This window comes from Myodes glareolus, chromosome 12 (genome assembly GCF_982192425.1).
Source record: "Myodes glareolus chromosome 12, mMyoGla1.1, whole genome shotgun sequence".
Lineage (NCBI taxonomy): Eukaryota > Metazoa > Chordata > Mammalia > Rodentia > Cricetidae > Myodes > Myodes glareolus.
In genome coordinates, this window is record NC_142037.1 from 29777996 (window position 1) to 29805559 (window position 27564).

A 27564-nucleotide genomic window follows, 5' to 3' on the forward strand; every position below is an offset into this window, starting at 1 on the left:
AAACAAAAACGGCAACTTTTCAGCTGGGTGTGGTGATGTGTGCCTTTAATCCTGGCAGAGGTAGGCCAATGTCTTTGAATCTGCAGTCAGCCTAGTCGACATAGTGAGTTCTAGGCCAGCCAGGGCTACCTAGTGAGATCCTGTTCCCATTAAAAAGATAGCTCATTGTGTGTCGGTTCTAGATTAGGCATGAGGACTTGCCTAGAGAAGCCCTGGGGCCGTCCTGAGGCAGAGGAGGCTTTACTGCAGGTTCTATGGGAAGAGATGAACCCGTCAGGACAAGCAGACTGCACAGCTGTGGGAAGAGTTAGAATATTGCTGTAGGTCCTGTGGTATCAGGGCACCTAGAAAGTGGCTAGGAATGTTAGAATCCAGTAAAAGGAGGTGATTGGGCATGTGAACTCTATGTTTGTTTATGTATGGACAAGAACACTCTCAGGGGAAGGTCAAGAGGAGTGAGGGTATAGCAGAAGTTCGAGTCAAGGAGACTAAGTTGGGCCAGTGGGTTTTCTAGAACAAGACATGCCAATATATGTACATAAGGTAGATCTTGTAGTGTAGTGCTTACAGAACTAAAGACTTGGTGGGTGCTTGGGTGTCTCCTGGGAGTGGGGAAGAACCTTGGATATGAGAGTCAGATGCCCCAGGTCCCACAAGACTGACTTGAATAAAGATCCCACTTACCTTTGGGATTCTATCTGGTGCCCCTCCTGGGACTCATGTCCTCTACCTGTGGTTTGCATCTCTAAGGGTGCCTGGGTCAGCCCAGAGCAGGGTCACCTTGGTAAAAACCCCAGTTCCTTCTGTGGAAGGCTTAGGGCAAGGTTCAAAGAGTGCTCCCTTGGAATGCTTTGAGGGCCCTGTGCCTTCTTCCTGGGGGACATCGTTCCTTCACAGCCAGCCTCAAGTGTCACTTTCAAGGTCTTCAGCTACTGCTTTGACCAGACATCTCCGGGCATCGTTAGAGGCTCCCACTCCCCAGTCTCCCCCACCTTCACCTCTCCCACGTGATCTCGGTGTTCCCACGGCATCTGTCTGCAGCTCATTCCCAAGCTTACCATGCTCAGATTTCTTCCAAGCCGAAGTTCTGCCCCTAACCTGCCTTACTCCACATCTCCACAGGGAGGCTAGGAGCATGCACCCTCCCTCAGCCCAGTTTGTGCCCTCATGGGCCAATAGCACCCTGCTCACTGTGCCCCAGTTAAAAGCCAGAGGGCTGTCAGAACTACCTAGTGCTCCATTCAGTAAAGGCTCATTCTCAGGTTTCTCAGTGATCCCCCTGAGCCAGACCATCTTCCGCAAACTCAAGTCCCACCGGCCTTTTGGTCTCTCCAACCCTGCCCTGAGCACTTGTACTTCTGGTCCTTTGCTTAACAACCTTTCCATCAGCTGGAGCATACAGGATGGAGGACCTGCCAGCTGTCGGTTGCTGCATTTGACCTTGAATTCTGAGTGCGTGCGTGCATGTGTGTGTGTGTGTGTGTGTGTGTGTGTGTGCGTTCCTGGCAGACTGTTGCATGTGATAGGCTATTCCACTCAAAGTTTGCCACCTTATGGGGGTTGCGATGACTCCACCTAGCTGGGATGACCCTGCACACAGCTCCATGACTCTCAGAGTCAGAATTTCTATCCTGCATCAAGACTTGAGGTTAAGTTTTAGCCACTCATTTATTTACATGGTGAAGGCTTCTTGTCTTGAAGAGACCGTTCTTCTCTTCAAGAGCAAAGACTGTCCTTGACATAACATGTGGCAGGCACCTTGAAAATGACTATGTGCTACTAAAGAGGGCCAGAGGGGTACACGCTTGTCAAAAAATGTAATATTATTTCCCATTTAGGGGATAATAATCAGGAAGGTTTCTTGTTGTTTTTGTTTTTCTTTTCTTCCCAGCTCTTAACGTGGCTTTCCAATACTTCAAATATCCTCCCTGAACCAGAAAAGACACACGCACACAGCAGGCAGTTGCTATTACCAAAGTGTAGATTTTTATTAGAACAAGCTTTTCCATAGCTGTAAGCACAATGTTAGATTTCATTAAGGTCACTCGTGTTTTTCCTCTACCAGAAGAGGAGGGAGGAGGGAGAGCAACCCCTTACACACATCTAGGGTCAGCTGAGCAAAGCATTATAGCAAATGATTCATGGAGCCTGCAGAATTAACGAGTCAGGCACCTGAGCGCAGGGGAGTGGGTGAGGTACGTCAGCATAGACCAAGGAGTCCCAGTATCCCACACCCTCCCAATCATCTCCCTGCTCAGAACCTGTAGCACCCCTTCGAGCCTAAGCAGGTGGACATGGGGCATTCATTATCTCCATTTAGATCCCAAATGAGCCACCAAAATATCATACTCTACCCCCACCCGGGCTGATCAGAAGACGAATTACAATCTGTCAGCTTGTCGTAGCACTTCCTGTAAATCAAACCCCAATGACGACCAGATTCCCGCAAATGCCTGTGTGGTGTGCGCTCTTGAGAAATTAACTGACGTGAATCGCAGCGGTACCGTTCCATCCAGCAGTCATGGTTTTGCTGGAGCCTCCAGGGCCAACTTCGGGGAGAGAAATTATTTTTTAATGCCCACTGGGCAGGACACCCCAGTACCCCCAAGACCGCAGTAGCCATCTGGGTTCTTGCTCAGGTATTGCTGGTGGTAGTCTTCGGCGTAGTAGAACTCCTGTCCTTCTTGGATGTCGGTGGTGATGGAGCCATAGCCGTGCTTTGAAAGAACCTGTGGAGAGAGAGGGAGAGACCTCAGGACCTAGTACTGAGCACAGGACTCCTGAGAAGGAGAGAGCATGGCCAGCAGGGGACACCTGGCTTAGGTCATGTGCTGGTCCTACCCTTCCCTGGTAGATAATTCTACATGGGTACTTACCAACCTGCCTTAGTGGGCTGGAACTTGAAATTGAGTGTGAATCAGAGTTTAAGATATTTTCTCTTTATTATGTGTGTGTATGCACGTATGCGTGCACCATAGCACGTGTGAAGGCCAGAGCACAACCTGTGAGCATCAGTGTTCTATTCCTACCATGGGCAGGCACTCTGATGATTGAACGTAGGCTTTCAGGCATGACAGTGAGTGTCCTGACCTGCTTTAGAGACTGTGAGTCAATTTTTTTGTTTGTGTGACTTATGTTCTGCCCACTACCCCACAACTGACAGGAGCCCTACTTTTAGAAGGCAGCTCCAAACCTCCCCCAGGATAGCAGCAGGACCCTGAGGCTCCTGATTTTCCAGGAGAAAAGAGGACCAGAGAGACAGGCAAGTCTGGGGCTATGTCCCCAGCTCAGGGACAGGCATCACCCACTCCCACTTCACAAAGAGGGTTGTACTCTATGGTTCCTGGATTCTGGGCTCTGAGCTCTCAGGAAGGAACCTGGAGATCCCAGTCAGAAGAGGACATGACCTGTGGGTCTGAGTCAGCCCATCACAGCCCTCTGCGACCCAGTTTAAGTCTTGGTGGCATCTGCTTCCCCAGGCAGGAAACACATCAACACAAGCCGCGGGAGGAGAGCAGCGCTATTTGGGGCAGGAGACGGATTAGGAAACAGATATTACTCCCTGCGGACTGCAGAGCGCCTTTTCCCTTTTGGATTTCAGCTGTGCTCCTATTCTAGCCTGTTGCCAGGTGCCCTGAAGTACTGGAGCAAAAGGCATTAGAAACGCTCTCAGTGCCGAGACCAGAGCACCCACGCCTGTGTGTTAGTGAGGGTGCTGGCTGGGTTACGGCTGATCTGTTGGAGATGAACTCTCAAACCTGCCAGGCAGGGGATCCCACCTCTGTTCCCAGTGTCACTCACTGCTTCAGGCCTTCTCTGCTTAGTCCCCTTAACCAGGAGGCAGATTCAGCATGTGCAGGCCAAGCAGGCCTGGAGAGAGCGAGGACCAGGGTCTTTGTCAAGGCATGCAGCTGGACCATCACAATGCAGAGGCAGCCAGGATTTTTGTTTTGTTTTGTTTTTGTAGGAGCTAAAAATGAGAACAAGGAACCATTCTAAACCAATTTAAACTTTTTCTTTTAAACCAGCAATTATTGAGAGTTTGCTGTATGCTCGACGCTGGGCAAAGACTTCATGTGCTAATTTCTCCTGCTCACTGCAGCCACCAAAGGAAAAGTCTTATTGTCATTAACCATATAAAAAGTGTGTAGGAGATCACGTGTCTCGATCCTGACATGCTTGGGTGGCCTGGGGACAACACTGCCCAGGTCCTAGTGCCAGCACCCGCCCACTTTCTGTCCCACTCGTGGCTGACACAAAGAATGGCGGAGACTTGCAAGGCGTAGTCCTTTGGATGGGTATGGGGGGCACTTTGCAGCGAGCTCACCTGTGACTCTGCCACAGTTCCTCCTGGCCACCTCGGAGGGACTTTTTGTTGAGGCTTCAAGGCAGTAAGTTTCTGGGGTTCAGGGATGACTCCAAATGCTAGAAACGAGAGCTTTGCCAGGCCTCTGCTCTAACTGCCTTCAAAGGTGTCCATGAACACCCAATTTCCTCTGTGAATGCCATCTCTGAGCTTCCTTGACAGTTCTCTGGTCCATGCTAGAACCCCTGTTAGCTCGTTCGCTGGTACCAGAGCCTTGGGAGTATGAACGCTTGTGACTGCAGCTGCTGGCATGGTGACTCTAGTCAGGGTGACCTCACCGCAAGGAGGATGGGCCCGTGTCCTGGGTGTGCAGTAATAACAGGCCATCAAACCACCGCCAGCATCTGGATGCACAGCTGGCTCTGGGACACAGGGTGGCGGTAAGGACGGAATATCACAGCCCTGAGCCGTGAATATGCTATCGGCTCCAGGTGGCAGAGAGCTTGCAGAAAGAAAAAGCCAAGTTCAGAGTTTGAATTCTTGGCCCAGGGCAAGAAAAGGGGATTAGATCGCTGTGGTTCTGACAGTTCTGCCTTCTGTGCCTGTGTCTACACACTTGAGTCAAAGGCCGAGCAAGTGACAGCCACACCTTCCTGGTCTCTGCCCAGAAATACACAGGCCTTGTCCCTCAGAGAGCTCTGTGCTCTCACTGTGGAGGTGTCTGCTTAGAGAGTGTTTGCCCCTCCCCCTGAACCTCCCTGTCCATATGGGCTTCATGTTCTGGGAAGGGGACTCCTGTTTTGGCCTCAATTATAAAGCCACGGTGTGATTGAAGGATCTTCTGCTTCCCTCCCCCTTCCCAGGTCACCCACGTGTCTGTTCTTTGCCTCCTTTGGGTGGGTCTGCTCTTGGGAAGGTGAACAGGGCCTGGCTCCTCCTACTGCCCACCCATAGCCTCTCTTTCACAGACGATGGTCCTGGTATGAACAAATGGCCATCCCAAACTCGGAACCTTCCAGAAGCTCGTTGAGGCTGGACTGTGAAGAGAGACCTCTCTGAAGCCTCCTGTTCTCATAGGCTACCCTTCCCACCTAGGGCATACCCACTGACAGTGCTGGGGAGAAGGGGAAAGACATCCGGAACGGGGCTCAAGCAGTACCAATTTACGCCACAAGATGGCAGGAGCTTCACTCATAAAACCTCTTGGAAGCAATAGAAAACTATCATGAAACAGACTGCCGGTCAGCTCCCTTTCCTGAACCCCACCCACCCCACGAGACTGGATCCTCCTTCAGGCACTGAAATGGGACCTGGCCAGAAAGACTGACGAGGTTGGCTCAAACCCGCCAGGCATAAGGCACCTGTGCTGGACAAACCCCTGTTCCTGACACTTAGGGAGCCCCAGCCTGGGTCACCAGGTGCAGCTCTTCCTTGGCCACTGGCCTCTGCCAGGACCAGTTCTCAGGAGGAGGGCGCCATCTGGCTGGACCGCTCCCTTCCCTCTCTCGTCTCACTGACTCTGATACAGTCTTAGCAGCTCAAGTGTCTACCTCCCCTCCGCTCCCCTCCCCTCCCCTCCCCTCCCCTCCCCTTTCTTCCCTTTCTGGTGTTGTTTGTATGTTTATGTATGTTGTAAGTGGGGGGGAATCTAACTAAAAGCCCCAGTTGGAGTGACATCTGGCAGGAAGGCATGGCTGCTACTTTTGCTACAAGCCTTCCCGCTCCCTTTTCTGCTGCGGCCCAGGGCACCTCCCAGGCCTTCCTTCTCTCGTGGGTCCCACTGGAAGAGGTTTTCCTGTCTGTCCAGTTGGCACTATGCCAGGCTCACTGCTCTCCTGAGGGGATGAAGAGACACAGGAAGTGTGTGGCCCTGCCGGAGAGTCTTCACCCTGGGAAAAAGCCAGCCCACCCCTCAGCCTCCTGAAGGATTTTCATCGACACCCCCCCCCCACCACGTACTCCCCTCTTTTGTGTCTGAAGAGATCCCTAGGCACAGGCGACCCCAGTGACCTCAGGCCCAGACAGATGGCCTCAGCCCCAGTTGCACCTGTGAGCACCACAGATGTAAGGAAGTGTCCAGCAGAGGCACAGCGGGCCCATCTGACCTTCAAGGCCTGCCGTTTAATAAAATTAACAAATATGCATGCTCATTCTGCTTACTGCCGCCATTCCAATAAACTCATCAGTAGTCACTGGTATTCCCCAAGTGCCCAGGATACCTGGGGCACTGCATGGAAACCACGCGCTCCTCCATCCCCAGGAAAGCAGACCAGGGACCCCTCAGCTCAGGCCATGTGGAGTAGCAGCAGGCCCAGCTAGAAATCAGCCCAGCCCCACAGCCAGCTCTGACCTCGAATGTGCAGGCTCATCTAATCACTGACAAGCGTTTTCCAAACAGATGACCCTAATCCTCCTCACAGTCTGAGGCGCTTATGAGGAGAAGCAGATGCCCTGGCTCTGAGGAGACTTGCCAGGAAAGAGAGAGAGGGTACCTGGGATTCAAACCTCCTTGTCCTTCTATTATTGAAGGTAGCATGAAATTAGATCCAAACCCCGTCTCTGCTGACCAAAAGAATTTAGGCTTAAGTGTTAGATTTTTATGTCATTATTTGTAATATCTATCTATCTATCTATCTATCCACCCATCCATCTATAATAGGTGTACACATAAAACATTTTAATAGCATAAAACCAGTCTTCTAGAACAGAAATTCGATTTGTGATCCTGTGTCCTCAGGAAATTGGGGTGCGGTTTCTAGGAGGCTGACCTCTCTGCTTAGCAGGACAAGAGGGAGGTGGGAGACTCGACTCTCCTAGTGGCACAGGGAGCTCGCACCAGGCACACTGCTGACCGACTCCCATCTTCCTTCCCCTTCTGGACCTAGAGATCACTTGGCTTTGCTTTCTTTCAGGTTCACTTCTGCTGAAATCTGTGCTATGGTGTATCCTTCACACACACACACACACACACACACACACACAGAGAGAGAGAGAGAGAGAGAGAGAGAGAGGCAGGCAGACATGCACACAGACAGACACACAGAGAGAGACTCAGAAACACACACACTCAGAAACATACACACATGAGACAGACAGACAAACAAAGGGATACACATACAAGATAGACAGACAGACACACAAACACACAGACACACACACAGAGACTCAGAAAGACACACATACACAAGGCCGACAGACAGACACACAGAGGGACACACACACAAGATAGGAAGACAGACAGACAGACAGACATATACACACATGTATGCACACATGCATACACACACTAAGCTTAGCAGAGTCAATGCCCCAGTCAATAATATTAGTCTCCAGGTGGCTTCCCAGAGACCAGAGCGCCACACATCAAAATGTCTGAAGAGCAGAGTGGGGAGATGGATTGGTGGATAAAACACTTGCCACATGGCATGAGGACCATGTTCTGATCCCAGAACCTGTAATGCTAGCACTAGGGAGAAAGACGGGATCCTGGAGCAAAATGGCCAGCGAGAGTAGCTGAGTGCCAAGTCCGGATTCAACCTGGAGACTATTTCAGTGAACAAAGTGGAGAGTGGTTGAAAAAGGCACCCGCACCCGATGTCAACTTCAGGCCCCCACACATATGCACACATGACACTACACACAGGGGAACTCATGTACATGCCACACGCAGACAACAGATGTCTGGAGGTTCTGAAGCAGTCAGAGTGTCCTTTCAGCCACACTACTAGAAACAAGCCAAGCAGCCACTGGCCACTTTGAGTCCAGCAGAGGGGTCCGCACGTCTGCGGGACAGCGTGGCACAGAGCAAGAAGGCCAGCCGGTTAGAGAGCAGGCTTGATTACCAGAGCGGTGCAGCCACAGGAGGGCGATGCTTTGCAGGGACAGGGAGTACACCAGAAGGGTGGCAACCGTGCGTGAGCGAAGCAATCGCCATGGCAAAGGCAAGGACAGGTCCCCAAGATCACAGGCAACGACAGGAAACTGCCGCTATCCAGGCAAGGCTGAGTTAGGGTACACTGACCCTTCTCTGCCTTTGGAGCCCTCGGTGTGGGGAGCAGAAAAGGAGGTGACACATTTACATCTAATTTTGTCTCAAATCTAAGGCTCGTCTTTGCCAATCGCCAGAGGACTTGGCTTCTGAGAACATGCTGCATTCTTGTGTGAAAGTTAAATGGCTTTCATGACTAATCCTCTGTCCTCTGCACCCTTGAGGTGACTCCAGAGTCAAGTGACAGATACTATGGGCTGAGCTCTGTGTCTGCACGAGGGAAGGGGAGGACGGGAGGATCACAGCTGTTCGCTTAGCCAGTGAGGATCTGAAGCACCAGCGTGTGAACTGTGGCCCCAACTTGCTCAAATCCTACATGTGTGCCTCTGCCAGACCTACTGAATTGGAAGCTGCATTTTAAAACGATCACCAGGGAGCTGGGAAGACAGCTGTTGGCAAAGTACCCTGCTACCACCTAAGCATGAGGACCTGAGTGTGATCCCTGAACCCACGTGAGGAAGTCTAGCGTAGTGGCCCATCCTGTCAATGCAGGCATTGAGCATGTAAGACAAATGGATCCGGGGAGCTCCCTGGCTAGCCAGCCATGCTTACTGGTGAGCTCCAAATTTGAGACCTTGTCTCAAATCTCAAGATGGATGGCACCCAAGAAATGATACTCAAGGCTGTCCTCTGGCTTCCACATGTACACCCGCACACATATACAAAGAAAAATGACCTGTAGGGACCCATGAGACAGGGACAACCTGAGAAACTCTGCCCTTGGGGAGGAGTACGGCAGACAGTGATGGGGTCTTCCAAACCCCTCACCCCGCTTCTGAACTCAGGCTGCCCATGATACTTGCATTGACCAATGAACTGAGGCAAAGTGCCTTCTGGTTTCCAGGTGGCACCTATAAGCAGCAGGGACTCTGACCATTTGCTCCACTTTGCCACAGTGACCAGCAGTGTTCCTGCTAGGGTCAGCTCTGCATGCTGGGGCCTGGGTGGAGACATCTGGGGGGCAGTTCCCTCAGGGTATCTTGCCTCCACTCTAGTCGTCCCCAGTAGGAGAGCTGCCGAAGTGCTGGGGAAGGCAGCAGCGCCTGGTCCTCTCTGTAAATGAGCTTTTGCCTCTCTAGCTTCACTTAGCTGGCTGCATAGCAGTTGTGGTGCATGGGCTGCAAGCAATGGGTGTGGTCACAGTAGGGCAACTGATGACCTGCATTTGAGGGCCCTCGGGGTTGCTGGTAGCTGCGGAGCCTCATTACTGTCACAGACTGTGCTAGGTGTAGGATACAGGACCAAGAAAGACAAAGTCCCCTGGTTAGGAAGGCATTGGACCATGTGATGAGGGCAAGATCAAGACTACCACTTATTAGCTGGAGTATAGCTAAACAGAGTGACAGAGATCTGAGAGCTTGCTGGGGCAGGTCTGTAATTCCACCCAGGATGGCCCCCACAACATCTAAGACCCCATGCCATCTTCTGGGTGTCCTGTTTATCAGGTCGGAGTCTCATGACCCTGAGGCAGAGGGCAAGTGCCAAATGTCTGAGATACAAAGAATATCCTCTGGGGGTATGGAGGTGGGAGAGGGTCATCCAGGTTGGAGGATGTGTCATAGAAGGAGGATTGAACTTGGACTCTGATGGGTGTGGCAGCCCTGATGGCTGGATAGGGAGAATGTTACGATCAAATGCAAGAAAGGTGATGGAGGGGTGGTGATCATGTGTTTACCGTGTTCTGGAAGATGGGGGGCGGAGGCAAGCTCTGGGTTGTGGAGGATAAACAGGAAATGGGTTGACCCAGGAGCCCCAGAAGAAGGCCTGGGAAAGTAGAGGAGATTGCCCTAGAGGTAGCAGATCTGCCAGTCTATTTCCACAAGCCCACCTGAGTACCCAGTGCCATCCTGAGCTCTCCCACCTCCCTACAACACAGGGACATGAAAGAGCATGCCACAGGAGCAAAGGGGTCACCTGAACTTAGGCCAAGGTGCTCCTTGCTTGTCTGCATCAAGGTCTGTAAGTGACTGAACTAAGGTGAAGACCCAGAAGACGAGGGTGGCCCTCTCGTGTTTCCCAGGGCTGTATCTCCCCACCCCTTCCAAATGCCAAATCTTCCTGGGGATCAAGATGTTCTGAGCCCCTTCTCTACTGTTTAAGCCCTGGGTCTGAAAAGGAGTGTCCTCCTGCTGGGTGGCAGAGGACAAGGCTCAGAGTTGGATGACGGGGGTCTTACAGGCTGTGCGTTACCATCTCTAACTGCTTGCACAATCGTGGGATCAAGCGTTGAAGACCTCTCTGGATTTGATCTGCCATTGACATCTGCTGGTTGGCACAAGGAACTCAAATGACTTCATCCCTGAGTCACGTTTCCTTTTGTGGCTTTCAGTTGTGTGCGAACTGCCCCCTCACCTCTCTCTCTCTCTCTCTCTCTCTCTCTGTGTGTGTGTGTGTGTGTGTGTGTGTATCCTCCCTCCCCTCCCTCCTTCTGCTTTATGTACCTTTAGGGGTTATGATCTGCTTTTCCATATCTGCAGTCAATTAAGAACCACCTCTGTTTCTGTGTGTTCCCGGCACTCACTACACAAAAGAAACCACTTCTCATTTTCCCAGAAGAGCCAAGGACACCGGTTTTCACCTTGGGGATGAAATGCAGATTTCGTTGAAAGGAAAGATCCTTCATCCCAAGAGACTGAATAGAAAAGGACTCAAAGCAACATGGCTACCGCCAGAGCTAAGAACGCTGCGTTCAGCAAAACTGGGAGCTTTTCTGAACTCTGTGTCACGCTCACATTAGAATCTCGGCAATTCCAGGACAGGTCCCAGTCTGTACAGTACACACTGGCCAACTGTGCCAGTTGTTCACAGGCCTTGGGGGTGTTCCCGGGATTCAGAACATTCAGTAGTAAAGTGAGGAGGGCCTCAGGTCACAGGACAGTTAAAGACTCTGCTGCTATGCACCTGAGTCTTTGTTGTCCGCAAGTATGAAGTCAGACAGTTAAACATGGAGAAACCCTCTTCAACCTTCTCTGACTCATGTCTTCCAAAACCCTAGAGCTTACAATTCAGTTAGTACTGCTATAGTTTACATCTTGAATAGTCTCCAAAGATTTTATGTTGAAGACCTGGTCCTCAGCCTAGAGGACTATGGACCTGATGGAACCTTTAGAAGGCAGGATCTACTGGGAGGAGCTCAGGCCATTGACAGATTACCCTGGACAGGGTGACAGCCTCTTCCTTTTATTTTATTTTTCCTTCCTGGACACCATGTGCCAGTGGCCCAAAGCAATAGACCAACCAGACCCGACTGAAAACTCTGAAACCATGAACCAGAGTAAACCTGCAGTATTTTACCTGGAATCTCTCTGGTATTTTGCTACAGTGATGGGAAACTGGTTATTCTTAGAGTCGTACAACCATCTTTGTCCATTCTTGCTTCTTTTTGAATCTTTGGCTAGAAATTCTCTGTTGACTTGACTTTTAGGTCACTCTTTTCTCTTGCCACCCCAGCCTCTCCTTCTAGAGAAGTTTTGCACTGAAGGTTGAAGCTTGGACTCCTCGCCTGGTTCTATTTACTTCCAAAATATCCATTTGGTTCTTTGTTTTGTTTTCTTTTTTCTCTTTACTTTCGAGACAGGGTCTCAATACATTACCTTTGCTGTCTTAGAATTTGCCATGTAGACCAGGCTGGTCTCAAACATACAGAGATCTGCCTACCTCTGCCTCTTGAGTGTTGAAATTAAAGGGGTGTGCCACCACCCCAACTATTTCATAATTTCCGTCTCTTCCTCTTTGATGAGCTATTGTTTCCATATTTTCCTTTAACTCTTCAGACTTGGTTTCTGTTGGTTTCTTTTCAGCACGTTTACAATAGTCAGGTTAAAGTCATACTTAGTAAGTTCTAATTTCATGTTTATTTGTTTCATAAATGTCTTCTGCAAAATGGACATGTGAAGTCATGTGTTGTGATCTGAGAGTAAAATGTCTGAACACTGGTTTCCAGCTGGAGGCATCATTTGGGAAGGCTGTGAAGCCTTTAGGAGGTGGAGCCTGGCTGGAGGAAGCATCTCACTGAGGATGGGCCTTGGGTTTTGCCCACCCAATCCCTCTTCCTGTTCAGTTCTTTACACATGATTTTGGAAAGAATGCGATCAGCAGCCTCCTGATCTTATTCGCTGAGACCTCCTCCCTCATCGTGGTGGACCATAGGTACTCCCCTCCTGGTACTGACGCTAGAACAAACCCTTCTTCCTTCTTTAAATTGCTTCTAGTCAGATACTTGGTGACGAGGCCATGGCAACGAGAAAAGTAATTGAGATATAACCTGAGAACACTACAATTGGGTCCCTCCACAGTGAATCCACACTGTTTATTTTAGGGGCCCTCTTCAGCCGTGACCCTTCTCCCTGTGGCCCTTGACCGGTCTCTGCCTGGGTGTTCAGAAGCCGTGAACCTTCTACCTCTGTGCTGTTTCTGTCTATGTGTTACAGCACAGGTGCTGTCCATGATGGAACAGTTTCCAACTTTACCGTTCCTCTGCTCTGTCCTTGACTTGGGGTCAAGGGAGAAGCTCCCCTCCATGGACACCAAGCATTGCATCATCCACACATGCATGCTCGTGGAAGTGCTGCAAGACAGAAACTCAAAGAAGGGCAGGAAGGTGGATGGAGTCTTCCCAGAGGGAAATGGAGCTGGTATTGGGGTGTTGGCTAATTTAGAGCTAAAATGAGTCTTCGGCGAAACGACTAAGCCCAGAGAGCGCACGATGGCCCGGGACAAAGTTCCTCTCCTGGGGGAGGCAGGTTAGAGCACGGTGAGGGACAGCATTGTACCTTGAACAAAGTTAACTTCTGACTGAGATAAAGTCTTTGGGTGACCTCTCGGAGATACCCTCAGAAGAACAGATCAAAGTCTGTCTGGGCTGGGGACTTTGAGTCTCTTTGCCAGTGGCTAATCTTTCCTGCTCTTTGATGCGATTCCTAGGAAGGGGGCTTAAGAGAATGACATTTCTTTTGCAAGAACTTTCCTCCCTCTGGTGAGGGAACTTCAGAGACAGCCCCTCCCTGGGTGCCTGGGGTGGGGACAAAAGAAGGTTAGAGAGTCCTTGCTTCTGAGGCAGCATCCACACCTCCAAATATCTTCAATTCCAAAGTGCAGGCACGCTAAAGCATTGCACTTCTGGACTTGTCTCCTGAACCCAACAGGGCTTCTTTAGGTGTCTGTGTCTTCAGGCCGCTTGCCCATTTCCGTTCTCTACAGTTTGGGTGGTTACCATGAAAGATGCTGCCACAAGTATTTGGGAGCACAAGCCATTTTTCTCTTGCATGGAAATGTGGGTGTGAGTCTGCTGAATCAGCGATGCTCATGTGTACTCAGTGAGGTCAAAAGTCCCCCAGTGGTTTTCCCGATCCGTGGTACTAGTTGGACTAAACCTAAAATGTTCACGAGAGATTCTGGCTCTCATGCTGGCCCCGGGAACTGTCAGAATTGCGAATGTATTCATTCTAACTGGGAGACAGGGAACACCAAGTTAGCTTTAGTTTTCTTTTTCTTAATAACAATTTTGGACACAGCTTTACTCTTTACCCTTTGTATACCTTCTTAGGTAAGCTGTTTTCTCAAATATTTGTGTGTGTGTGTGTGTGTGTGTGTGTGTGTGTGTGTGTGTGTGTGTGCGCGCGCGCGCGCGCATGGATGTGTCCAGGTGCACATGCATCTGTGTGTACACATACATGTGGAGGTCAGAGGACAGCCTTGCATGTCAGTCTGCAGGCTTTTTTTAAAAAAAAAATTAAGAGACAGGGTTTTCTTGTCGGCCTAGAAGTTACCAGGAGTCTAGGTTGGCTAGCCAGGGAGACCTAGGGACCCACCTTTCTCTGGTATTTATTACAAATGTCATCATCATGTCTAGCATTTTTAATGTGGGATCAAACTCAGGCGCTTGTGCATCTCTCTCCAGCTCTCTCAGCTCCTTCCTTCCTTTCTTCCTTTCTTGTTCTCAAGTCTGTGTTTCTCTGTGTAACTGTGGCTTTCTTGGAACTCACCGTAGACTAGGCTGGCCTTGGACTCAGAAACCTACCTGCCTCTGCTGGAATTAAAGGTATGCACCACCACACTTGGCTTTTGTCCATCATTTAACTGCTTGGTTCACTTGGTTGGCTTTCACTGTTGACCTTTTGACAGCTCTAGGTCTATTCTAAAGTTGTATGTTAATATCCATGCATAACATCTGGCCCTAAGACTCTAGTATGGTCCCATCAAGCTCCCTGCTTTTATAGCTAAAATACAATGCTTCTATTGTGCATAATAGCTTTATCTGTGTATACATCTATCTGCCTACATGCACACAAACACACACACAGAAATAGAGACACAGGGAGATACAGAGAGAGAGAGAGGAGAGGGGGTTAATTCAGGAGACATTTTTTCTGTCCCTTGTCAGCTAGTACTCATAATGTTAGGGAACCAGACTTGACCAATTTATAGTCCCAGAAACTCAGAAACTTGTTTTTTAATAGGTGTGGGTTAGAGATTAAATTAAGATATACATGAGAATTTTTAATAGGTGTGGGTTAGAGATTAAATTTAGATATACACGAGAATTTTTGAGTGGAAAACTAAACACATGTTTCTATAAGTTATCAAAAACTATGCCATTATGTTTTTTATAAAGTCTGTTCATTGTTATCAGTAAATTTCTCCTTCATTAAGAGCCAAAATGTTGCTCAGCATGGCCATTGTCTAACATGTCTGTGCTCTGAGGAACGCAACCTTCACCAGAAGGCTGAAAGGCCTGTGCAGCCTTCAGGTGGCATTTCTGTGCAGCAGATATGGAACGCAGTGAAGACCAAGTTCAGAGAAAATCATGCAGGGTGCAGTGCACACACACCCCTGCCCAGGGGTGCTGATCTGTGTTTTATTTAATGATGCTACAACTCCCTGTCTGCAGAACTGGAGTACACAGAATCAACTTTCAGTGGCAATGTGCGTGAAAAGCAATTGCAACTTCTTAAAATTCTCCTATGCCAAGCTAAAATTAAAAAAAAATGAAACTTGGTCCCTTAATTGTTTTTTTTTAATTCACTGATTAAGACAAAAAAAATTGTGCTCGTTTCCATATGAAGGAATTAAAACCTCCCTTGAGACTTCCTCTGCCCTGGGCGAGGGTCCATCTGCCCATCGCGACAGCCTGGCCAGCTTGCACACAGAGATTCCCCCATGAGCTGTGATCTGAATAACTTTACACTGCACTGGCCAGGGCCCAGAAAATGAGAGGCTTGGGCCTTTAAATCATTACCCAAGGAAACTAAAAATAGGACTGTCAATTAATACGTGAACGATAAGAGAAAACACATTTAAGATGTATAGCTGCTGAGCTTCTGACCTCGGCACAGTGAGGAAATAGGTGACAAACAGCAGCTTGGTCGGTCTCTCGGAAAGCTGAGGCCAGTGGCGTGGGCGGGCAGCACGGTCCGCGGTGTGAACACGCAGAGCACGGCTGTTTGACTGCAAGTCTGTGAGGCAGGCTGTGGCTGCTGCTCTCTGCTTTAGACAATAGCATCCTCCCCATACAGACCTCACTAGAAGATTCGGAAAGCATGTGTGGAGGTCAGATACCCAGGCCTCCTGCCGTCTGTCTAGGCTTCTCCGCAATGAAGTATGGGGGATTTACTTTTACTTATATTTCCATTTCTCTGCGTGTACATGGGTATGCTAATGTGTTCGTGAGTCTGTTCTGTGGAGACTGGTGGTTGGTGTCAGCCATTTTCCTCTGTTGTCTCAGTTTTAAGACAGGTCTCTCCCTAAACCCAGAGTCCACCCAGTAGGCTGTGCAGGCTGGTCAGTAAACCCCAGGGCCCCCCCTGGCTCCGCCTTCCCATGCTGCTATTATAAGAGTGTGCCACCGTGCCTGGCTCTTTGCATGGCTCCGGGGAGCAAGCTCAGGCCCTCCAGCTTGCATGGCAAGCACCTTTACTACCCGAGCCATCTGCCTAGACTCTAGATTTTTTAAAAAATTTAATCTTAATTTAAATTTTTTTGAGAGGAGGAATGGGGAGAGAAGGAAGGAGAGAATCTGGAATGGAGGGAGGAAGGGAGGAAGAAAGCATGTATTAGGGACGAGAACTCAAAACAGGCAACGAGCGTTCTTTGCCAAAACAGAATTGTTATTTTCTTCAGTGTTCAGAAGAACTGGAAATCCCTTCAGAGAAGAGAGCTAGAACAGAGGCTAATTACATCATTTGCATTTGCATATAATTGGTATGCCTTCCGGCTAAGACAATAAAACCCATGTTCGTTAGAGTTCTTGCGAAGGCATGATGCATTTCAGAGACGCTGTGTATCTGTAGGTGTCAAAACTTCCCTCCTCCATCCTCGGCAGCGCTCAAGTGGACAGAGGTTGCTTTTGAGCCAGCCTGAGCTTGGCCAAACCACATAGCCTTGGGCACCTGACCTTGAGGTCTGACTTTCTCTCCTGCAGAGGGCGTGAGAAGCTTTCCTCTCAGGGTTACTCCCTCCCCACCCTAAGAAATTGAATCATGTGTTTGAAGGAAGATATTCTGGGGATTCATTTTTGGCTGCAGTCTTCAGACAGCCCATGATGCTACGGTCTTTCTGAGCCCATGCACTGCCACACCAAGGGAGTCAGGAGCCATGGACTGTGCCCGAGCAGGTGGGAAAAGCAAGAGCCTAGCTTAAGCTCTGTCCCATCCAAACGAGTGACCTGATTCCCATGTGTCATCCAGATTCGGGGTGTGCTGGGGACACCTGCCCAAGTGTTCCGCTCCAGCCACATGCATACTGGACGCCAGAGAACAGACAGTGCCGGAGAGAATCTGCACATGGCCTGTAAGGACTATCTCCATTTATGCCTACTAAATCCCCCCCTCCCACACACACACATCCTGGCCTTCTGAGAGACAAGGCCTAGAATCAGCAAGCTGGTGCTGGGGTTGAGGAGACTAAATACTATACTTTGAGAGCCCTGGCTCTCTACTGTCCATTGCCCTGCTTACTTTGTAATTATTGAGCCCTACGCCAGCCCCACCCACACTGCCAGGCTCTGGTCACTGCCTGCCTTTGCCTGTCTGTCCATCACCTTAAGCTGGTCTTGCTGATTCATGTTACCACTGCAAACCGGGTCCTCAACCTCTGCCTGTAGACACATGGGCCTGATGAAGCCTAACTGTGAAGGCCCAGGGTTCCCTATCCTCCTCTGCTCTTTGAAGTACGGAACTCTTTTTTGTCCTCTGTTCAAGGACACACACACAACTTGAGGCCAGCTCCACCTGGACTCAGCACAGTTTCTTCAGTCCATGGACTTCACGGTGCACTCGGGTAGCAGGAAAGCAACCTGGATTATGGATTTTACAGAGAGAAAGAAAATCCCTGCATACTTCAGAGAAGTCAAAATAGGAAACAGAGGAACGGGGGACATGGCTCACAGATGAAAAGACTACACTGTCATCTATGCCGAGAGTGTACTGAGGTGTCATGTGGGTGCCAAGAGGGCCGGAAATGTGAGAACTATGTAGCGGGAGTGCTGAGGAGGGGAGTCCAGGTGCCTTGAGCCGTGCTTCCCCAGCCCTCAGAGGACTAAAAGCTGTTTCTCTGGGAACTCCTGAACCCCTTTTCCTGATAGTACCTTACCTACTTACAGGACCCTGGCCAAGTCCCTCAACCTTTCCACGCTTGACTTGGCTCACTTCTAAAAATGACAATATTCCCCTTAGAGGTGGTACTTAAGCTCACAAAACACTACAAGTGGCTGCTCTTATTTTCCACATGAATAATAGAAACCTAGAGAGGTTCAGCAGCTTGCCCAAGGTCACCCAGCCAACAGGCTGCCACGATGGCTGGAGACCACACTGGGCCATCAGCATTAGACTTTCTCTCGTTGTCTCTGGACGGATGCACTATCTCGCCTGTTCAAGCAGATGCAGGGGATGTTCCTGTTGCTAGCTCTAGCCTGGCTTGCAGACACCAGACTGTCGCTCTCCACAGAGAGTCACAGGAAGGAGAGACTGACTGACCTTGTACTGGGGAAGCCGGAGACAGCACAGGTTCCTATTGTGTCATTCGGGTCCTATTCAGGTCACTCCAGGTGCCTCACCACAGAGGCTCTTTGCAGGGTACCCTCAGTGAACAACTCCCATCATCCTCTGTGCTTTGTGGTCCACAGTATATGTGCCTGTGCGTGTGGATTGTGCACACGCTTCCTCGGTGTCCACCCCCAGCACTCTGGAGGACATATTTTACCCCCTAACTTTCCAGAGTCCAACGAAATCAAAGAAGCAGCTGAAGTATCATAGAGGAAAGAAGAGAAATGGCTGGGCAAGGAGCACGAAGCTTTATTCTGCCCCCATCTCCCTGTCTCCCACTTTGAGAATCTGGCACTGGGAACATAGCTCTTGCCTGCCAGGGGCAGAGCAGCAGAGACTTGGCCATGGTCTCAGCCAGATGTCACTCTCATCTGGCGGCCTTGGCTAGCACAGTGTTTGGAATGAACAGCCCAAACAGGGGGCAGGCGGGGCCCCTGTAGGGCTGTGGGCAGAAAAGCTGAGCCCTGGCGATGCCCGGAGACATCTCTCTCCTTAAGGTGCAGACAGGCAGCAGGAAAGAGGACATCAGAAGGGCAGCCGCCTGCTCCTCCTGGATCCCTCTCTAAGCTGTGGGCATTACCATATCTTATTTTACTAAGAGACCATATTCCCACTCACCTCACCAGGGAAGTAGCCCCCAGAAGTCTTGTGTGTCTTATGTACATGGATTCCATTCAGGAAAACAGAAGGAGTCAAGAGTGACCCTGTTCCTTCATCTGGAGCCCTGGGGTCCCTGTAGCTCAACCTATGTAACTTCATTGGGTCAAGGGCAATTATACCTGGGGAGCTCCAGACACCCAGACTTGTGTTGTATCAGACGCATAAGGAAAGAACCACACACCATTTCACTACCATGAAAGAGAGTGAGTCCGACTGGCCCAGAGCAAGGATCCACTAGATTCACAGTCTGTCAAATACTGAAGGGTACCAGACTGAGGTTGGCGGGGGCGGGGGGAGGTGTCCCAGAACCCTATGGGGTTCTGAGAGGAGCCTGGCTGCATCTGCAGCCAGAGGCAAGGCACCTCAAACAGGCCGATCTGTGTGTCAGTGAGCGCATGAGCGTGTGCAGGGGGCGGCACCATGTGCTGCCTGCCAACGGGCCCATTTTGGTCACCATCTGCAGTAGAGAGCGGGACACCTGTCAGAAACAGCTGCTGATGGCAGATCGGAGGTGGGGGGTGCTTTGTGGTGGCCTGGAGCTGGGCATGCTGCCGGGCCCACAGGAATGCCAACTGTGTGCCCGGTGTGGAGGAAGGCAGTGAGAGAACCCTGGTCCTCACTTTCCACACAGGCAGGGTGCTCACCACTTCCTGCCTCCCTGAATACGGGTTCCAGCCTGTTGTCACTTTCATGGGCAGAAGAGGAAGGAGAAATTCCAGAATGATCCTGGGGAGAGCCTAAGACCTCCTGTGGTGAACACCCCAGGTGTCTCTGCATGAAAAAAAAATGGCACTGGGCATCTTCCTGGCTCTATAGGAAAGGGTGTCTCCATGTGTGTGGCACCTAAGTGGGTGGGTGAGTAGGTGGGAGGGGTTGATCTTCCAAAGTATCTGGACTTTTCTTTTTAGGTAAATGACATACATTTCATCTGCATAAAATAAAGAACTTTAATACTGTAACGACTTTTAGCGAGCGATCTTTCCAAGTGGGTTATATACACCACCATCTGTCATGCTTTTGCCAGCCACCAAGTCTTTATGTGTTCCTCATGTTAAATAGCCATGGCTCATGGGCATTGCCTGCTCTGCTTCTGCCAACCCCGAAACTGTTCTCACTAGTAGGTGTGGCTTTATACCTCTTTATACCTTTATACCTCTTCCCCAGACAGGAGGACTGGGCTGTCAAGGGTACAGGGACTCAAAGGGTCACAGGGCTCAGGCCCAGCCATCCACTGTTACTTCTTCATATCTGTATCCCAGCACATCCTAAATTTGTTGGACCTCAGTGAGTGTCCTCACGGGGTTCCCTGGTACATACTGAGGCTACCAGAATGTGAGATATATGCTGTGACCTCTGGCTTTTCAGGGCCATCTGATGGCTGGCCTGCCTTTTGAAGGTGACAGCCCAGTTCAAAGCCCACATGCCAGGTAGGAACAACTCCAACCACATTAGAGGTGCTACCTGCCTGGGTTCTCTTAGCTTCCTCTGGATCTGGGTCACTTCAGCAGCCACAGGGTCCATGGGGCCCTTCTGCAGGAGCAGGGAGTCCAGCATCCCTGTATCCGGTTGGTTCAGCACAGGCCTGTTGGGTACTCTCCCTCTCCCAGGGGGCCATAATATTTGCCCTTGTGACTGGGTATACCACTTAGGGATGGCACACAGTGAGGCATCTGAACTCTAAACTCCATGCATCTGCTTCCTCTCTATACTATGGCCTTTCATCCTGGGTGCCAAGTTTCCAGAACCTTGACCGAACAGCCCCGGAACATTCACACCTATGGCTTCTCATTCATAGGGGATGGCCAGCAAGCATCTCGGCTTCACATGAGTACCCAACATCCATGCAGGAACTAAGCATGGTGGCTTTGAGGCACAGAGCTGGTGACTTATTGTCTGGTTGTTCTGGAGCCATCTTCCTTCTGGATACTTGACCTCACTCTGTTAACCAGGACATGTTTGGCTGTGGGTTCTACGGGCAAAGACTTGAGTAGATATGATATTCTCTTCGATCCTCAGAAACCCTCTAAATAGCTGGAGGAAGCAGGCTTATGACCTACTGCCAGGGCTATGGGCAGGGGAAGAGATTTACATTTTTAACCCTGAGATTGGAAAATTCCTTAGTGCTCTGTATTGCGAAAGGAACTCATCCCTGATACCATCTAAACATACTCTCCCGAGAGCTCACTGGCCACTCGCAACTAAGCATCTGGTGCGCAGGCCATTTCCCCAGCATGACCACGTCTACGCTGGGACAGGCTTTCTGTTGCTTTTTTTTTTTTTCGCCTCTCTCCAAAGCTAGCTGCCACATTTGGAAATGAACAATATAGGCTTCCAGTTGCTTCCACTGAGCAACCTAGGCTATGGGATAGCACATAGTGAGGATATTATAAAGTTGCTCATTTGGAATGAGGTTATGAACTCTCATGATTTTCCACCTCAGGGAAGAGCATGCCAAGAGGAAGCTCCATGCATAGGGCAGAATTTCTACCCAGAAAGAGCTACTGGTTACAAGAAGCCCACCAACGTTGCAGCTGCCTGCAGCTCCAGGGGCCCTTCCCCATGCTCTGATGGGACCCTGAGAATCTGGTGAAGAGAGGAGCATTCCATAAGGCAGTAGTTCTCAATCTGTGGGTCGCGACCCCTTTGGGGGATCACATTACAATCCAACAGCAAAATTACAGGTATGAAGTGGCAATGAACGCAATTTTAGGTTGGGGTTCACCACAGTATGAGGAACTGTATTTAAGGGTCGTGGCATTAGGACAGTTGAGAATGACTTCCATACGGGCTTCTTCCTCAGTTTAGGGGCAACTCAGCTAAATGCTTAGAGATGGGAAGGAATTAAGCCTAGTACAGCCGAGGTAACCGAGTCATGGAGGGAGTGGAAAGCAGGCCCCAGCTCCAGACGAGCTCGAGACGAGCTCCAGACTGGAGAGCCAGTGGATCTGAGCAAGGGTCCTCATGCTCAAGGTCTGCCCTGCCTTCTTCTTTACTTCACATAATTACATCCTTTGAATCATGTAAGTGTGAGATCCAATACATTCCCACGTTGTGCAGACATCACCACCTCCATTTCCAGAACCCTCCCATCATCCCAAACAGAAACTCTACCCATTAAGCAACGAACCCCCCACCCCTGTTCCACAGTCCCTGGAACCTCAATTCCACTTTCTGTCTCAATGAAATCTGCCTATTCCAACTCCCTGGTAGCTGGATTGTATGATGCCCTTTTGTATTTGGCTTCTTTCATTTTGTGTCATGACTACATGACTCACTCATTACAGCATGTATTCAAATTTCATTCCTTTTCAGGCTGAATATTGCTCCATTGCACATGTAGGCCACAGCTACTTTTGTCCATATGTTCATCATTAATGGACAACTGGGTCATTGCTCTTTGACTGTTGTGAATGACAATATGTGGGTCATTATACACCTGTATACCTGTCACCTGTGCCCTGTGAATCTCTCTGTACCAATATTCTTGTCCCCACGTCCAATTCCTTTGAACAGATACCTAGGAGTGGAATTGCTATGTGTCCTGTGACATTTCTTGGGGAGACCATTTAAGAAATGTCTATTCATTCCAAATAGAGAGGCCAACAACAGAATATAAGAAAGGATTCCATCCTACTCCATCTTGGTGAACCGATGTGTTTATTGAACATGGGTGATTACAGGCAGCTACACCACTGAAGCATCCCACGGGCAGCTTATAGGTAGTAGCACTATAGAAGAGTTCCTGACTCAGGTGTTTACCTCTTCGTGATGGTTCATCTTGTCAAGCTGGCAAAATGTAGGATCAACTAGCAGGAGGGCCTCCGAGAACATCTGTGAGAGGTTATCTTAACTATGTTCATTGCTGTGAGTGCTCACTGTGGGCAGCATCATTCCCTAGGCTAGGGGCCTGACTGAATAAAAAGGGGGAAAGCTAGCTCAACACCGACAAACCTTAATTCATTGTTTTCTCGCTCTTGGCTGTGGATATAATATGACTAGCTGCTTCAAGTTCCTGCTGTCTTGATTTTCCCACAGTGATAAACTATGCTCTGGAGCTGTGAGCCAAATAAATCCTTTCTATCTTAGTTAGGGTATTTTTTTTTATCATAGAAACAGAAAAGAAACAAAGGCAGTTACATGGGAGTTGAAGGACCTGGTGAGAATATTGCGAAGGCTCCTGACTCTCCAGTCTCTTCAGGAGAGAAGGTTAATAGGCCCAACAACCCAAGGAACCTCATGCTAGAGAGCACAGCTGCTCTGGATTCAAGATGGCGACCATTATGTCCAACCCAGAGTGAGCATCTGAACAATAGTGAGATGCAGGAACTCTATGCTTTTACTTTTTGAGGAACCACCTAACAGAGGGAGTGCCTTCTTATATTGCCATCACCGTGTGCAGGTGTCTAAGAGCTGCACGTCCTCCCAACACTTCTAATCCGCTATCTCTGCAAACACCATCCGTCCTTGAGGCTATGAGTACGTCTCCATTGTTTTGATTTCCACTTTTTCAATTTTTAATAAGCAGGTTCTCTTATGGGCTTATCAGATAATTTCTGTCTTCACCAGTGAAAGGTCTATAACATTGTTCCATTTCCTTTCTTCCCTTCTCAGTGACAAGGACGGACCCTGGATACCTCGGGACACAGGGCAGGGGCTCTGCTGCTGACCCACACTCCACCCACAGCCTGTTTTTGAAATTAGTTATTTGTAGTTTTCTTGTAGAGGAGGGGCTTTCTCTATAACCTGGAGACTAATTCCTTATCAGACACATGACTTCAAACCCCCTTTACAGCTGAGCGGTAGTGGCACACGCCTTTAATCCCAGCATTCAGGAGGCAGAGACAGGTGGATCTCTGAGTTCGAGACTTGATCTGTTGTTTTACAGGGTAAACTCCAGGACAGCCAGGACTACACAGAGAAACCCTGCCTTGAAGAAAACAAAAAGAGAGGAAAACCTTTACCAGTTTGGTGGGTTGTCTTTCCACGCTCCTGATCACTCTTTGATGCACTTAAGTTCTCAATTTCGTGATGTCCAATTTATTCCCTTGTCTCGAACTGTCTGTGCTTTGGGTACCACAGTCCAGAAACCAGTGTAGAATTACACTAAGTCCACTGAAAACCCAATGGAGATTTTCCTGTGTGTCTTTCCTAAAACGTCCTCTGCTTCAGCTCCTGGTCTAGGTTTGTGACTCACTTTGAGCCTGCTGTAGAATAGTGTAAGGAAGGACTCAAGCCTCTCTGCACACCTCCCCTCTTAGAGCTGTGTGCCCAACTATCCCAGCAACATCTACTGAAGATATCAACCTTTCCTCATGACTGCCTCTCATGGGTCCACTGTGACCTGTCCCCTACAGGCTTGTGTGTTTGAACTTTCAGTCCCCAGCTGGGGGTGCTGTTTTGGCAGGCTATGGTGCTTCTGAGATGTGGCAAGCCTTGGCAGGAGAAGGCAGATCACCAAGTGAGAGCTTTTGAAGGTTATAGCCCCAACCTGCTTCCAGTCCTACTTTGCTTTGTGAACTCCCGGATGTGAAGAGCTTCCGCTGCTACTGATAAACCTGGCTCAGCTGCTGGGATGCACTGTAGCCTCTGAGAGTGGAGCCAAAATAACCACCCCAGACATATTGCCACAGGAACACAACACCCTTGTGGAAAGCGATTGACCATACATTTGAGGCGTGCCCTCCTAAAGGTGCCCCCTAAGCCTTCTCCTCACATCATTACCATCTCAGCAACGGGACCCCCTCGACAGGGTGGTAACAATTCATCCTGGATATTTCTCAACTGGATTTCATGACCTACAGGGTGTAGGCCCCTAAAGCAAGTATAGGATTCAGACTCAGCACGGATCCACAGGTTTCTTCCCACACATCTGTTCCCACTCCTCTGTTTGCCGTTTCATCAGCCACACCGTGGGAACCTCGATATTCTCAGCTCCAGCCTTGTTCACTCACCACACACACACACACACACACACACACACACACACACACACCTACATACAAGAACAAGCATATATACAGCTTAATTGGCTCTGTATCATGGAGATCTCAAGACCCTATCTCTGATTTATCGCTTATGGCCTCTTTCCCTCTCCTCTAGAGAGGTTGTTACCATTTCTTACCTTGTCCCAGCTCTGCCAGGCCAGGCCAGGCCAGCCTTTGTCCCTCCTGCAGAGAGATCCTGTAATGTAATATGCCAGTCTCAACACACACACACACACACACACACACACACACACACACACACACACACACAATTTTCCAGACCCCACAGTTTCTGGTTCTAATTATAGTCCTCATGCCTCCACCCATCATCTCCCTTCATACCCCTACTCCACCCCGCGTTTCCAGAGCAGCTCAGTTGTCACCTCCTCGGTGATGGCCCCGGATTGTTGCAAGTACTGTGCATCAGAAGCAATGCTGTGTCCTTCCTACGTGCTGTAGTTTATTGGCCCAATAGCAACCCTGATGACCAGTCCTGCTATCTGGCCTCGCAACCAGCTCAATCCCACTGTCACCGCCTCTTACGCCGTAGTGGGTGGAGACCCCTACAAAACACTGCACCCAGGGGAGCTTGCATGCCTCTCCTCTCGGTTTTGTCCATCCCTTCCCCTGGATGTGAGGCACTTGAGGACAGGGACTGTCCTCTTTTCACCTTGACAGCCCCAGCCGGAACCTGGCACACAGCAGGTGCCGATAAATATTTGCTAAATAAAGGATTGCATGACTTCAAACTCGGCTTTTAAAGTTCTGCAGCCCTTGGAAAATTCCACGGTTTAGGCAGCTGCTCCTGTCCTCTGTGCAAATAGGCACTTTATCAATCCAAGGCTGGCAGCAGATCTGCTGAGCCCAACTTGAGCCTCGGGCTTCTTCCCAGAGCGGTCCCTCCACTCAAGCGGGGCTGCATCTGCCTCCCCTGATAGGTGCCTCTGCCAGGAGCCAGAAAAAGCTTGCTGCAGCTCTTCCCTTCTCAACGCTATTTTCAAAGCGGATTCAGAAGGAATGGTGATATTTTTTGCCCTTAAGAACAAGACAACTCCTTTGACATAATAAGGTTAAAAAAAAAGAAAGAAAAGAAAAAGAAAGAAAAGGGGAGAAAAAAAAACCCTACACCGCATTTCCTTTCAGCTGGGTGGAAAAAAACCCAGTCTCCAGTTCCAGCTGGCAGGCTGCTGGACTCTCGCTTCTGAGGAGAAGGGGAGCGGAAAGATCAGCCCTGTGCAGCTGAGGAATTATTTTTGGCTGTGCAGCTGGTGAGGAGTTGCTGGCAGCAGGCAGCATCTCCACAGCACCGAGGCAGGGGCATGACACTGCATAGGCAGAGGAGTCCTCTCTGGGGCTGGGTATCACTTTCCTGCTGACGGCACTGTCAAGTTGGATTGACTAAGGGCAAAGGAATCCCAGTGAGTGACCTGGGTGCATAGGATCTGAGGACCCTGGGGAGAAAGGGGTGTTTCCTGAAACAGTGGCTCCAGGGAACCCTCGCTGCTGCCCTTGGGGAGAGTCCTCTGTTGAAATGGGGAAGGGACTTGTTCCCTTGCACTAAAGCAACATGAGGGCAGGTGAGTGAAGCCAAAAGCTAGCTTCTAGTTCCTTCACTGTGAAGAAAACAGTCCCTATGACAGACGTCGGAGAGAACAGCCAGACCTATCACACGTGTGGACTGCCTACCCACCAGAACACTGTAAGAACCTCCTGTGGGCTGACTGAAAGAAACCCAGCTTCTTGGACTTGGCCGGGGTAGGGTGGTGCACTGGAAGACAGTGGGGGCAGTCAATGAGGTTGGCTCTATGGTCAGTGAAGAGCACTTACTTTTTCTTGAAACAGGGTCTCAAGCATCTGCTGGCCTTGAGTTTGCTACATAGCTGAAGATAACCTTGGACTCTGAAGGCCGAACTCCGCCTCCTCAGTGCTGGGATGCTAGGTGGGCACCACCACGTGTACCATCCCACCTGCTGTATATGGTGCTGGGATGGAACGCAGGGCTCCACACATGCTAGGCAAGCTCTCCAACAACTGAGTTTCAATCCTAGCCTGAGACTCACATTCTTTAAGAGCCTCCAAAAAGTAGATTTGTATACCGGACTTAAAAGATTCGTTTTCTTTGGCCGAAAGCGCAGCATTATCTCCAGGCTTCTTTGAGCCCAGTCGGCTCTGCCTAGCAGGCTAATGGAGGTCAGGATTAACTCAAGAAGGAGCAGAGGCTTCTGCCTACTCTGCCTGTCGGAGCACTGTGACAACGGCCTTGTTTCTCTGTCTTTTTTTCTTCTTCTTCTTCTGTTAATTTAAAACAACAGTAATAAAAAGTCCTAAAGACCAGGAAAAACACAGTATTATTCAAGGGAGGTTTTTCTGCATTAATATCCCACCCAGATTCTCAACACTTCACAAACATCTTCCTGTACAATGTGGCACATTTTAAAATGGGAATCTAAGGCAAGAGAGTATGGAACAGTATGGAGAAGATGCCGTAATTCTCTCTGGCAGAGTGTTCGAGCTTAGAGCTTTCCA

General features: G+C 49.6%; 1 protein-coding gene across 3 annotated transcripts in view; it reads right to left on the reverse strand.

Annotated features, from left to right (window-relative positions):
* Positions 1 to 1963: 1963 nt before the first annotated feature.
* Msra (methionine sulfoxide reductase A) overlaps positions 1964 to 27564 on the reverse strand; it is a 313151-nt gene continuing 287550 nt past the window's right edge. For all 3 annotated transcript variants that reach the window (XM_048421858.3, XM_048421857.3, XM_048421859.3), the window contains one exon: positions 1964 to 2729. In XM_048421858.3, the coding sequence (XP_048277815.2) occupies positions 2565 to 2729 (165 nt within the window). In that variant the 3' untranslated portion in view covers positions 1964 to 2564. The remainder of the gene's footprint in view (positions 2730 to 27564) is intronic.